Consider the following 14,803-nt stretch of genomic DNA (forward strand, 5'->3'; position numbering starts at 1 on the left):
CCGTCCATTGACGTCACCCATAAGTAAGAACATAAGAACATCCTGCGGTCCTGTGAGAACACCTGTTACAGGTAAGCAACATTTGCTTTCCAGGAAGGTAGGCCATGGTCACCCACAAGACTCCCCGTTCCACAGCTTTAAGCTCCTCATTTTATTTTATTATACGTATTTGTTTCATTTTGTTTTCTCTTATATCCCCCAGTTCAGCACCTCCCCCCGACTGTTTGGCTATCCGGTTCCCTCACCCCCTTTTTGTTTTGTTTCATCCTCCTTTTCCTCTCCTGGGGCAGGCGGTGTCGCGAGTTCAAAAGAGAAAAGGATGGATTATTAACCTATTTTCCTGTTCACACAGCATGTCTACCTTTCCACCTTCTGTCTCCCCCAGTCTTCTGGGGTGCAGCAAGCACATCTAAATCCCGCTCTGGTTAGCAAAAGAGTGAAGAGGAAGCAGCAGACCCCCAAAGCATTGGACAACTTTGCAGCTACCCTGGAGGATGCTACTGAGTCCAAAAAATGCAAGTCCAGGCCCCAGAGGATGCTGCTGAGTCCAAAAAATGCACGTCCAGGCCACAGAGAAAGCGAGAGCCAAGCACCACGTGCTCCTCATCATCCATATGGACTGCTACATGCCAGAGCATCACCTGATTCCAAGCCTGCTTAAAGGAGTGGCCCCTATGATCACATCTCTGCTGCTGCAGGTCCCCACAGCAATGACCACTATGGGGTGTATAACACCATCCGAAAATAGGCTGAGACTCCTCATGGAGCAGGTGATGTCAGCAGCAGCGGTCCATGACACAGAGTAATGTTGCAGCCGGGTCCTCCAGCATATTTCTGCAGCAGCAGGCGGCCAGATTCTACCACATCAATCAGCAGAGCCAGAGCCAGTTCTGCACTCAGGACAAGTGCAGAACTGTGAGTACACTAATTTAAATGCACAGGTTCCCCAAGGACAAGTTATTTGCCTTCCGTAACTGCCACCTAACTTAAACAACAGTGGCAGTGAAGTATGTCTGGGGTCACAAGGGGTGGCGCTAGATATGTCTGCCATCAGGAAGGCTATCTATGAGAGCCTTGCTGGGCAAGGAAAAACCCTAGCTGGGCCACACCCCCCAGGGGCACACATACGTAGCCGCGCGATTTTATAAGATACGTAGCCGCGCGTATCTTATAAAATCCGGGGTCGGCGCACGCAAGGGGGTGCACATTTGTGCAACTTGCGCGCACTGAGCCCTGCGTGCGCTGCCTGTTCCCTCCGAGGCCGCTCCGAAATCGGAGCGGCCTCGGAGGGAACTTCCTTTCCACCCCTCCGCACCTTCCCCTCCCTTCCCCTACCTAACCCACCCCCCCCCCGGCCCTATCTAACTCCCCCCCCCACCTTTGTTGGCAGATTTACGCCTGCTGGCGCGCCATCACCCGACCCGGGGGCTGGTCCGGAGGCCTTGACCACACCCCTGGGCTGGCACCACGCCTCCCGGTTCCGCTCCGAACCGCCCCTTGACCCCAGACAATCCCCGGAAACGCCCCCTCCCCGCCCCTTTTACAAAGCTCCGGGATTTACGCGCGTCCCGGGGCTGTGCGCGCGCCGGCGGCCTATGCAAATTAGGCGCGCCGGCGCACGAGTGTCCTGCATGCGTAAATCCTGCTGGATTTACGTGTGCAGGGCTTTTAAAATCCGGCCCACAGGTTCCACAGAGTGGACAGGTGTCAACAGAGAAAACGATTGGATGGGCTTCCTACCTGGCATCAGTACAAAGTGGGGCAGACCCCAAGCCTGTTGCCATGGCAGTGGGGGCATTAGAGACACAGAGGCATCAGACCATGCCAGGAATGTCCTAGCTCTTAATGCGACACATTATATATGTACGGTGGGTTTGCCCCAATTCCAGAATAAGAGAGTGGTCTGGTGGTTGTGCAGGCCATCAATTCACGCACAACTGGCTCTCTCAGGGTCCCTGAGCTTTTTATGGAAGCTAGTATTGCTCTGCCTGTGCATTAGCCTTGTCTTCAAGGCTAAACATGCACCTGAGGCTCAGAACAGCATCGCTGATGCATCACAGGTTCCTGGCACCAGAGGCAGAGGCACAGCCATCACGGATCCCACCTTGGATCTGGGAAATGTGGTGCCCAGAGTTGCCTTCATGTTGAGACCAGCACTGGCAGAGAGTACATGGAGAGTCTATTCAAAGGGATGGACTTTATTCCAAAATTTTGGTCTACTGCAGGGCATCTTCTATCCGAAGCAAATTACGGAAATAACATTGACTGAGTTTTTCATTCACCTTAGGGTCTCTGGCGTCTACAGATAACAGGCGGGGCTGCACCTGGCAGCCATTGGATTTGTGGCTAAATTGTGGGGCATCAACTGCCTCAGCAGCTCCTTTCTGATTAAAAAGTTGATGGAGGGTTGACAGAGGCAAGAGCCTGCTAAGGCTGACAATAGAAGGCCTATTACTTATCCAGTTTTACAGGCTTTAGTGGGTGAACTCCCTCAACTGGTGTGGGATGCTTTTGAGGTCAAGCTGTGGACACTTGCCTTTTCGTTGATGTTTTTGGGGCTTTTAAGATAAGTGAGCCAATCGCCCAAGCAAAAGTAACCACCAGGGTTTCTGAGGGGAGGTCTTGCAATAGAGAATATAAGGGTTTGTCCAGATACCATGCAAATTTTCATCAGAAGGTCAAAAAATGACGTGTGCAGTGGATAGATGGGTTACATTGTATCCTCGTATGGAAACTATATGCCCAGTTAGGGCCATGCAGGAGTATTTAGAGGTATACCCACCTGGGAAAGGCCCTTTGTTAAAACATCGGGATGGATCTGCATTGTCGCATTACCAATTCATTAGAATGTTCTGCAGAGGGTTAGCAATGATAGGTGAGGAGCCGCACGAATATCACACTCTTTTGGAATTGGCGTGGCATCTTTTGCAAGCAGCAGTGAGCTAAGTGAGGCACAGATCAAACCATAGGGTGCTGGCAGGCTGGTAGATACAAATCATACATCCATAAAACAGTCCTCCTTAGAATTGGCATAGGCATAGTAGGAGGTTTGCTTACCCTGCTCCAAGTAATACCATCCATCTCCAATAATATGCTACAGAGCTTCCGTGGCTGGACATTATTATCTTGCATTTGGGTGGTAATGATTTGGTCTCAGTCAAAAACATTGACCTCATCATTGGCATCAAAAAGGATTTGGCATTTATCAAGGAACTCTGGTCGGCTGTGGTGTTGGTTTGCTCCCACATTATCCCTCACTTGGTGTAGAGAGGAGCAAAATCCTACAAAGGCATCAAAAGGAGCAGGAGCAAATTAAATAAAGAAGTGGGATCTTGGGTATGGGTCATAGGGGACATGTCGTCATACACGAAGATATCTCCGCTAGCTGCATGGGCTTGTACAGCCCAGATTGGGTTCACCTATCTGAGGTGGGCATGGATCTCTTTATCCTCTCCTTGCAAACGGCCACAGAAGCGCAAGTAGGTTTAGGTGGGGGGTAGGGACCAAGTAAGAGGTTACTGGTCCCTACTATGGCAGGGCCCTCTCACTGGCACATAGGGGGATGCTTTGGTATTTTAGGGAGGGGGAGGGTCAGGTCACCAAAGACTACGCATAGGGGGAAGCTTTTTGAGGTGCATGAAATGGGTTGCTGTTAGCCTATTTATTGGCAAAGGGTGATGGATATATGCAATACATGACACAGACAGAGATGGTGGCCAGTCTGGGGGTGGCATAAACAAATAAATAAATAAGCACGGCCTGCAAGGACGGCCAGAGGAGGGGTGAGGCAGCAGCACACTGCATGGAGCGGCAGTAGCCACAGCGGCATTCACGGAGCGGAATGCCAGTGGGTACCACCTTCACAAAACTGAAGGTTGGAGGGCTGCTGCCTCACTGGGACAGCAGCAGCAAGCAGGGGGTAACAGCATGAAGTCTTGCCGGTGGGGGCGTAGGCCACTTTTAAAGAAGGTGAATGTTAAGCTTGCTTAAAGTTGATGTTTAAGTTCACGTTGATATTTAAGTTCATGCTTGTATGGCAGTGGCCATTTCATCCATTCAATAAAAAAGCATTATGGACCTTGTAGTGTATCATTGTTGGCAAGGGGGCAGGGGCAGGGGTGGGATGCCCAGAAGCTACGGCATGTCCAAGATAATACATAACTGCAGACTTAGAGGCACATCTTTATACATTTGAAAATGTTGCCTTATGTTTACATGTTATTGTCTATATCTGATTGACCAAAAGCTTAATTATGCAAGTTCATATTTAAGAATGTATGGGTCCTCACTTCACAAAAGAAATTATTGAGAATTATGGGGACAATTTTCAAAGTGATTTTCTGTGGATAAACAATGTGTTCATCCACGGAGAAGAGCCCTTTTAAAATTTACCTGCAGAAAGCTAGGTCAAATTACCCATGTTTTACTTTTTCATACAGATAAAATGAGTAGTGCTGGGACTGGAGCCAGAGCAGATCAGAGAAATTAAGTGCAGGGATTTCCTGTGCTTGCTTTTCATTACTTTATCCAACTTACTTTACTCCCTGCTGATAGTGACCTGCTGTGGATTTTCAAAAATAATCCATGGGAAGTATGAAACTTTGCTTGCAAATCCCCAGGTACAAAGTACTATGGCTTCTCTAAAAATTGTCCTCCCTATAGTTAGCAGCATAATCTGAAACATAAGGTGAAAATTAAGTCTAACTAAGTATTTTTATATATTTTAAATGGATCTGTTTTTTTTTTTTTTTTTTTTTTTAAGGAATGTAAAGTGTGGACGAGCCAAGTGTGAGAAAGTAAGGGAAATACATACCCTGGACACCCATACTGCTATTATTCAATTTTCTTCTGGGGAAGATGCTTGTTGGGGTATGGATTACCATTACCATATGGATATGGAAGATCATGGAGACATACCAGAAGGTGCCAGATGTGATGAAAGGAAGGTAATCAGATGGAATTTTTATCTTGATTGCTAAATTACTTTTAATTAACGTCATATAATTTGAAAAATATTAAACTCCATATCCAACATTTTAACTTTTGTGAATATAGAAGATAATTTTGTAACTTCTTGCATAGCAATAAAATACTATCGCCAGAATTTTAAGAGGCCTGTGCATGTAAAATCTGAGGGTTACGCATGTGCCCAGGCCGTGAGCACATCGAGTGCATTTTAGAAACGGCCCAGCCACGCGCATAACCCCCGATAGACGCAGAAGGGCCAGGCCATGGGAAAGTGGTGGGCTGGGGGTGAAGTCTGTGCTAGAAGGGGACCGGATACGACAGACTCAGGCCTTTAGGCCTTTAGGTCCCAGGGAAGTGCTCACCAGCACCCAAGCGGCATGCGGATCTTACTTTATCTATTCAGATGAAGTAAGTTCTGAACTAAAAAAAAATAAAGGTAGGGAAAGAGGTTTTAGGGATTGGGGAGGAGATGGGAAAAGGGAGGCAGCGTAGGAAGGAGTGGACTGGGAGAGAACTGGGGAAGGCCTACTTGCATCACCGCGCATTGGTTTTTAAAATCCCCCCTGTGTGCAGGAGTCCTGACCTGCCTGCGCGGATATTAAAATCTGGTACACATGTGCGCGCAGGAATCATATTTTATAATATGCGCGCGTCATTGTGCCGGGAACCGTGTTCACATGGACACACGTGAGATTGTTTGAAAATCGACCCCTATGTGTACAATGTACATTCAAAACAAACTTTACCAAGGATTATCAAAGCAAATTTATGAACGTTTGCTTTAAAAATCTTTCCATAATTGGCCAGGTTTGCACGGAAGTGTCCATACACAAAGTTACACCTGTTCTAAGCATGACATAACGTACATGGTAATTTTTACATATACTTTCAAAAATACAAAAGTATATACATAAAGGGCCGAATTTTAATAGCTACATGCAGGCATAGATTTGTGCGCACATGTTATAAAATCCGGGGTTGGCACGCGCAAGGGGTTGCACACTTCCCCTATCTAACCCACCCCCCAGCCCTATCTAAATCCCCCCTACCTTTATTTCATTTTTTATGCCTGCCTGTGGCAGGCGTAACTTGTGCGCGCCAGCCAGCTGCCGGCGCGCGATCCTCCGGCACAGCAGCAGTCCGGATGCCTCGGTCCCACCCCTGGACCGTCCCCAGACCGGTGCCCCACCCATGCCCCCGCCCCCTTCCCGCCCCTTTTTCAAAGCCCCGGGACATACGCGTGTCCCAGGGCTTGTGCACGTCACTGGGGCTATGCAAAATAGGCTCGGCACGCCTAACCCCCCCTGTGCACGTAAATCCAGCTGGATTTACGCGCGCAGGGCTTTTAAAATCTTCCCCAAATTGTATACCACCCCAAATCTGCCCATAAGAATGCCTATTCACAGTGTACATAAAGGTACATGTGAAACTGGGTTATGTGCATGCTTTTATGCGCACTGCCCCCAGTTGATTATTAGAGTGCCACTTACAAATATTAAAGAGGATTTTATACATTCAAGTTGCTCTGCAAATTAGGCCCAATGTGCTAATTTTCAGAACTGCTGTGAATTTTAATATTAAATAAAACAGCCATTTTATATTTGCACATGTCAGAACTGTCAGAGTTTCATATATGGATTTACGCGTGTAGAGCTTTTAAAATCCGGCCTTTACCGTGTAAGTGGGAGGATTTTAAAAGGGGTGTGCACTGACTCCATTGCCACTAAAACAAGTTCATTCCCATTTACCCAGTTAAGGGATCAGTTTTCCAAACCCCCCTAGTTTAAAGCTTTCCTTTCCCTCTGTTAGTCCTGACCTGTAAAACCCCACTGATCAGCCTAGATGTTTTTGTTTTATTACTTACACATCATCCATAGCAAAAGTAAAGTTACACGGCAGGGGATCCCTGCACACGCCCGTAAGATTTATGCACTAATTTCAGGTTAATATCCTGGAACGCCCATGCCCCATCCAGACCATGGCCATGTCCTGCCCCTTTTTGAAAACTTTTCATTTGTGCCCACAGTGGGAGATACGTGCATATCCGGGTGGCTTTTAAAATCCATTCGGTGTGCACCTATCCAACATGTTCACACATAGCCATTATCTTCAGGAATCATTAGTGGGCCGGCTACTGCCCTGGATAGGAGAGCCAGCATAAGCAGGGAAAACATCTTCATTTTTAATTCAATTGTTTGAAATAGCCATGGACAAATACTTTACTTAAGTTTAAAACAAATTCAGATATATCACTTTATTGAAACGCCAATGAAGCAGCACCTGAATTCAGGGGACACGTGGCTTTGTCAGGGTACAAGTGAGGACTAGAAGATGCACCAGCCAAATGTCAATAGGACCGGACATGCCTCACTGTTATTGATGATGTTCTCTATACTTTCACTGGACTGCAAACACAAGTCTTACTTTCTTTATACAAGAATGTCTAGGACAAGCACTGTCCCCAAAGGCGCAACTCACTGCCCCATGATATTCACATAGAAACATATACCCCCCACTTTCAAAAAGAAACTTAAAACCTGGCTCTTTCAGCAAGCCTACTCCAGCTCACCCCCTATTACATAAAACCCCATTATGAATGCTACTCTGATATCTGGGTATGATCGTCTTATGTCTGATGATTTTGCACGGTGCACTATTATGTATATAGTTATAGTTATAGTTCTATTTCATAGCATCGTCCCATTGATGCTTGTTAGATGTACGGGCTCCCCCCGAAAGTTTTTTATATCTCCCTTAGTTCACCATGTTTTCTGTTATATGTAAGGGCACCGCCCAAAAGTTTTTTGTTCAATGTGAACCGATACGATGTGCCAACAGATATCGGTATATAAGAGATGTTAAATAAATAAATAAATAAATAAATAAATAAATAAACCTCACTTGGAGGGCTCTACGCCCGCATGGATGTGTGTGTTAGGCTGCTCACTGTCTTTATCAACAGTATCAGTGAACTGCCACTGGGTCTCGCGTTGAGCAAAATAAATCGCTGTGGAAAGTTTGTAAGCTTTCTTACAGAGGCTAATGTGCACCCAGTGGTCAAGGCCTTATAATTTTAATGCAGGGTGGGTCAAGGCCTTATAATTTTAATGCAGGGTGACTCACCAATAATACTTGATAAGGTCCCTTCCACCTTGCTCATAAATAGTGCTTTCTTTTAAAAGCTTTGAAGTATACAAAGACACCTGGTTGAATATCCAGAAAGTCTATGTTCGGCGGTCCTTGGCATACCAGAGATATCTGTTGAACAATCTTTTTGTTCTGTAGATGCAATTGTAACACAAAATGTAGAATTAATTCATCTTGCACAAAGTTCATAGCTATTGGCAACTTTGACATAGTGGGAGCAGGCATAGGCCTACCAAACAATATCTCATGAGGAGTAAGTCCATGTTTAGGGTTAGGCATATTTAGGAATATTTCTTATACTCATTAAAGCCAAAGGCAAAGAATCAGGTCACTTCCAAGATGTTTTATGAGTAATTTTTCCCACTTTAGTCTTTAAAATATGATTGCATCGCTCCATCAATCCGCTGGCCTGTGGTCTATACAGTGTGTGAAAATATAACTTTATACCTTGGGCAATCCCCAAATCTTGCATTATTTGTCCAATGAAATGGGGGCCTCTGTCACTTTCAATTACCTCTAGAATTCCAAATCTTGGAATTCATTTTTTCAACAGTTTTTTTTCCTACAATCTGTCAGTCCGCCCTAGCAGTTGGAAATGCTTCTAATTATCTAGTAAAAAGACAGACTACTGTTAAAATGTACCTTAAATTCATTACCTGTGGCAAGAAATCCATTTGCAGTCACACAAATGGGCCCCAAGGGGCAGTCAAATGTGAGGGTGTAACCCACATTATCCCAGGACAAGCAGGATGATAGTTCTCACATATGGGTGACGTCACTGGACGGAGCCCTATCACGGAAAACTTTCTGTCAAAGTTTCTAGAAACCTTTGACTGGCATACTGAGCCCACTGAGCATGCCCAGCATGCCATGATCCCTCGAGTCACAGGGGTCTCCCTTCAGTCTTTGTTTTTCTGGGCTGCAGTTAGCATTGCGGTGAAGGAACCCTGTGAGAATTCTTCACACATCAAATTTGAGAGGAAAAGTTTAAAAAATCTCTCATCTCATCCCCTACATAGGGGTCTCCCTGTCTCCTCCGGCCAGTGAGTACAGAGTTTTCCCATTTCGACCGGGTTAAACGAATCTTTCTATCAGAAGGCCATCAACGGCTGTCTGGCCTTCATCATGACAACGGCCTTCAAAAAAATGCCCGAAGTACCCTCGCACAATGTCTATCACCGACCTGCATGTCAAGTGTATTCTGTGCTTGGGTGAGTCTCACGATGTTTCTTCCTTCCCTCAATGTGCTGAAATGACCGCCAAGGGCAGGAGAGCCCGACAAGAGAAGATGGAACATCTCTTCCATATTCAACTTATTCCATCGACGTCGACCCAATCGCCTTCAGCTGGAGCGTCAAAAAGGTTGGTCGTTCGAAAATGTCGCACTGACGGCTCCGGACACTGACTTTCACCAACTCCATCTATGGCATCAGAAAAATCGCCATCCGTGCTTGAAAAGAAAAGCACAGAACATAAAGAAAAGCATCGTCATCAGCACTGATGTACGTCGACGCCGGAAGCCTTACTGTTGCCTAGAAAACCGTCACCGAAGAGGTCTCGTCTACAAGAGCCATTGAGGCTGACTACTCCAACCTGCAAAGGTGCCGGGTACTGAGCCACCACAGGGACCAATGGAAGTGCCAATTACGTCTTCTCTGCCACCACCTATAGCTGCTCTGATTTCACCAGCTATAAGGGAAGAACTGGATAGTTTTATCCACCAGGCAGTGAAAGAAGCTTTCTGGGATCTTCAGCCATCGACACTGCTAAAGCCGATGCCGGTGCCATCACAGATGCCGATGCTGGCTCCGATGCCGTTACCTTCTCCGATGCCGATGCTACCTCCAGTGCTGATGCTGATGCCGGTACCGGACCTCTCAGTTTTTCAGCCAATTCTATCAAAGCTCGATGCCCTCATCAGAGCTCTTCTGGTACAACCATCGGCACCTAAAACTCTGATTCCCGTCGGTGACGACAATGCATCGGGGGATTCTCCACCATCTGAACCCATACCAGGCCCTTCTGGAATTCCTCAATCGAGAATCCCGATATCTCCATCGATGCCTTTCTTTCCTCCATCGATGCCTCCACAAAAACCACCGATGCCATTGATGCCTCTTTTTTTTCCTCATACTTCTCTTCCACGATGTCCTCCATCGGATACTTGGGATGACAGAGACACTGACACTTATATAAGAACATAAGAACATAAGAAATTGCCGTGCTGGGTCAGACCAAGGGTCCATCAAGCCCAGCATCCTGTTTCCAACAGAGGCCAAACCAGCCCACAAGAACCTGACAATTACCCAAACACTAAGAAGATCCCATGCTACTGATGCAATTAATAGCAGTGGCTATTCCCTAAGTAAACTTGATTAATAGCCATTAATTGACTTCCCCTCCAAGAACTTATCCAAACCTTTTTTGAACCCAGCTACACTAACTGCACTAACCACATCCTCTGGCAACAAATTCCAGAGCTTTATTGTGCATTGAGTGAAAAAGAATTTTCTCCGATTAGTCTTAAATGTGCTACTTGCTGACTTCATGGAATGCCCCCTAGTCCTTCTATTATTCGAAAGTATAAATAACCGATTCACATCTATTCTTCAGTAGATGTCTTCTTCAGAAGACATCTTGTCTGAGCCGTCCCCACCTGAAGACAGGAAAAAGTTACCTCCAGAGGACTTCTCTTTTACCAACTTTATAAAGGAAATGGCTGATACTATTCCTTTTCAATTAGTATCAGAAGAAGATACCAGGCAGAAGACCTTAGAGGTTCTGCAGTTTGTGGACCCTCCTAAGGAGGTACTAGCAATCCCAGTGCATGAAGTCCTGGTGGACCTGCAGCACAAATTGTGGGAACACCCATGTTCAGTACCACCTGTGAACAAAAGAATGGATACCACCTATCTGGTGCAGCACATCCCTGTTTATCAGAAGGCCCAATTCCCACACTAATCTGTGGTGGTTGAATCCGCTCAAAAGAAGTCAAAGCAGATATGCCCCCATTCATCGCCTTCTCCTGGCAAAGAACAAAAGTTCTTAGACACTCTAGGAAGAAACATTTTCCAAGGCTCAATGCTGGTATCCAGGATAGCGTCATATCAATTGTATATGACTCATATCAACGTAACCTCTGGAAACAAATGCAACAGCTTGCTGAATCTTTGCCTCAACAATATCAGGATTCAGCAAACAAGATCATCCACAAGGGTCTAGAGGCAGGAAAGCACGAAGTACATGCTGCCTGTGACAGTTTTGAGACCTCCTCAAAAGTAGCTGCAACTGGAATCAGTGCAAGTCGCTGGGCCTGGCTCAAAGCTTCTGACCTCAGGCCTGAAGTTCAAGAGAAGTTTGCGGCTCTACCTTGTGCTGGTGATAACCTTTTTGGAACAAGGGTTCAAGATGCAGTAGCACAGTTAAAAGAGCACACTGAAACTCTCCGTCAACTCTCTGCTATCCCACAGGACACCTCTTCTGCCACACGTCAGACAATGAGGAAAGACACCAGGAAGCCCTACTACAGACCACATAGGTAGTTAGGTACTACCCACCAGCACCCCATGGTAGGGCATCCAGACCAGTGCAGAGATCTCAGCCTAGACAACCGAGAGCTTCCAGGCCTCAGCCCCCTCCTCAGACAGGTCCTGCATAAGGATTTTGAAAACCTGCCAGAGGACAGCAGCCACTCCACCAACCTGATCCCAGAGTTACCAGTGGAAAGTCGGGTCTCTTTCTTTCAGCCCCATTGGTCAAACCACAACAGATCAATTGGTACTATCCATTATAACACAAGGTTACCATCTGGATTTTCTCACAGTACCAAAAGACTCTCCACCAAAGTCTCTTTGGATACACAAAGATCATATCACTCTTCTACAATCAGAATTATCCACCCTTCTGAGAGCCAGGGCCATGGAACCAGTTCCCCAACCTCAGCAGGGCAGAGGATTCTACTCCTGCTATTTCCTCATTCCAAAGAAAACAGGAGGCCTATGACCCATCCTAGACCTCCAAAATCCCAACTAATTTCTACGGAAAGAGAAGTTCAGAAAGGTCTCCTTAGGCACCATGCTTCCCCTTCTGGAAGCAGGAGATTGGCTCTGTTCTCTGGATCTTCAAGACGCTTACGCTCACATTCCAATATTCCCTCCTCATCGCAAATTTCTGCGCTTAATAGTGGGGCAGTAACATTTTCAATACCGGGTTCTACCATTCGAGCTTGCCTCAGCACCCCGAGTATTCACAAAGTGCCTGGCAGTGGCAGCAGCCCACTTACACAAGGAAAGGATACATGTCTTCCCTTACCTAGACGAATGGCTCATCAAAGACCAGTCAAGACAAGGAGCTCTCAACTCTCTCAAGCTCACAATCAACCTACTCTACTCATTGGGATTCCTAATCAATTACCAGAAATCCCACCTCACGCCATCTCGCCTACTGCAGTTCATTGGAGCAGAGTTGAACACATCAATATCAACAGCCTTCCTCCCAAAGGAACGCGCAGAGACACTCTCCACATTAACGCAATCTCTGCGCACAAAGGACACTGTAACAGTCCATCAGTGTCTAACTCTGTTGGGCCACATGGCTTTGACAGCTCATGTCACTCCCATGGCCAGATTAGCCATGAGAGTAACACAATGGACATTAAGATCACAATGGATCCAAGCCATTCATCCACTTTCGTCTCTAATACAAATAACCCACCAGTTACGTTCATCTCTCCTTTGGTGGGCGAACATGAGCAACTTGCACACAGGTCTTCCCTTCCAACAACCGTTCCACAAGTAACTGTAACTACAGATGCATCCACCTTAGGTTGAGGAGCACACATAGACAATCTCCAAACCTAAGGTACTTGTACAAAACTCGAAGCAACATTTCAAATAAATTTCCTGGAGCTTCGAGCTATATGTTAGAGATGTGAATCAGAACCGGAATCGGTTCGGATTCCGGTTCTGATTCACATCCTGTTTTTTTTTTCATCCGGCCCGATCACGGTTTTGTTTATCGGCTGCGCCTGAGCCTGAGCCGATAAACAAAAAACCCACCCCAACCCTTTAAAACGAATCCCTTAGCTTTCCCCACCCTCCCGACCCCCCCAAAAAATTTTTACAGGTACCTGGTTGGCCAGTGGGGGTCCCGGGAGCGATCTCCAGCTCTTGGGCCGTTGGCTGCCACTAATAAAAATGGCGCGGGCCATCCAGTGCTCCTCCCATGTGACAGGGGCTGGCCAATGGCACGGATACCCACTGGATCACCAGGTACCTGTAAAACATTTTTGAGGGGGTCGGGAGGGTGGGGGAAGCTAAGGGATTAGTTTTAAAGGGTCGAGGTGGGTTTAGGGGTTATTTTTATGTGCTATTTTTCCTGCCCTCCCCCAAAACGATAAGAGAACCCCCACGAACAATATCGTGGGGTTTTCCTATCGTTTTGGGAGAGCCCCTGATTTCTGATGATCGTTCGAAGCCCAATTCACATCCCTACTATACGTTATGCTCTCTATGCGTTCAAGGACTGCCTTTCACACAAGACTGTTCTAATACAGACGAATAACACAGTAGCCATGTGGTACCTGAACAAACAGGGTGGTACAAGCTCGTATCTCCTGTGTCAAGAATCCGCACAGATTTGGGACTGGGCCCTGACACATTCCATATCTCTTCGGGCCACTTATCTAGCGGGCATTCACAACGTAGTTGCAGACCGCCTCAGTCATCAGTTCCAACCTCACGAGTGGTCCTTGGATCCTTTAGTAATGACCAGGATATTTCAACGTTGGGGGTCAACCAACAGTGGACCTCTTTGCATCTGAACTGAATCACAAAGTGGACAGATTCTGTTCCCTGCACAAACAGAGAAACCAGTTAGCCAAGGATGCCTTTGCTCGCCCTTGGAATTCTGGTCTTCTATACGCGTATCCCCCAATACCACTAATAACCAAGACTCTAGTGAAGCTACAAGAGGACAAAGGGTTAATGATACTCATAGCCCCATATTGGCCTTGACAAATATGGTTTCCCATACTTCTCGACCTCTCAATCAGAGATCCGATTCGCCTGGGTACAGCTCCCACTCTCATAACTCAGGATCAGGGCAGGTTGCGCCATCCCAACCTTCAATCCCTATCTCTTACAGCCTGGATGTTGAAAGCTTGATCCTGCAACCACTCAATCTTTCAGATAATGTCTCTCAAGTGCTTGTAGCTTCACATATACCTTCCACAAGAAAAACCTATCGGTCTAAGTGGAAACGATTTACCATTTGGTGTGCTCAAAAAGGTATTGACCCTTTTCTTGCCCCACATCATCATTATTAGATTATCTCTGGCACCTTTCAGATTCTGGTCTACAGACCATGTCAGTAAGGGTACATTTAAGCGCTATCTCAGCTTACCATCATACAATAGGGGATGCCCCGATATCAGTGCAACCCCTTGTCAGTAGATTTATGAGATGTTTAATTCACCTTAAACCCCCGTTAAGGCCACCTATCACAGAATGGGACCTTAATGTAGTACTAACAAGACTCATGCGTTCTCCTTTTGAACCCATGGATTCCTGCGATATTACATTTCTTGCATGAAAAGTTCTCTTCTTTAATAGCTATTACATCTGCTAGAAGGGTTAGTGAGTTACAAGCACTTGTCACATACTCACCCTATGCAAAGTTCTTACATTAC

General features: G+C 46.3%; 1 protein-coding gene across 1 annotated transcript in view; it reads left to right on the forward strand.

The window, feature by feature from the left end:
- LOC115092773 (disintegrin and metalloproteinase domain-containing protein 9-like) overlaps positions 1-14,803 on the forward strand; it is an 868,617-nt gene that overhangs the window by 337,824 nt on the left and 515,990 nt on the right. Inside the window, exon 6 of the mRNA XM_029604075.1 lies at positions 4,763-4,946. Coding sequence (XP_029459935.1) covers positions 4,763-4,946 — 184 coding nt within the window. The remainder of the gene's footprint in view (positions 1-4,762; positions 4,947-14,803) is intronic.

This window comes from Rhinatrema bivittatum, chromosome 5, assembly GCF_901001135.1.
Source record: "Rhinatrema bivittatum chromosome 5, aRhiBiv1.1, whole genome shotgun sequence".
NCBI classification, from domain to species: domain Eukaryota; kingdom Metazoa; phylum Chordata; class Amphibia; order Gymnophiona; family Rhinatrematidae; genus Rhinatrema; species Rhinatrema bivittatum.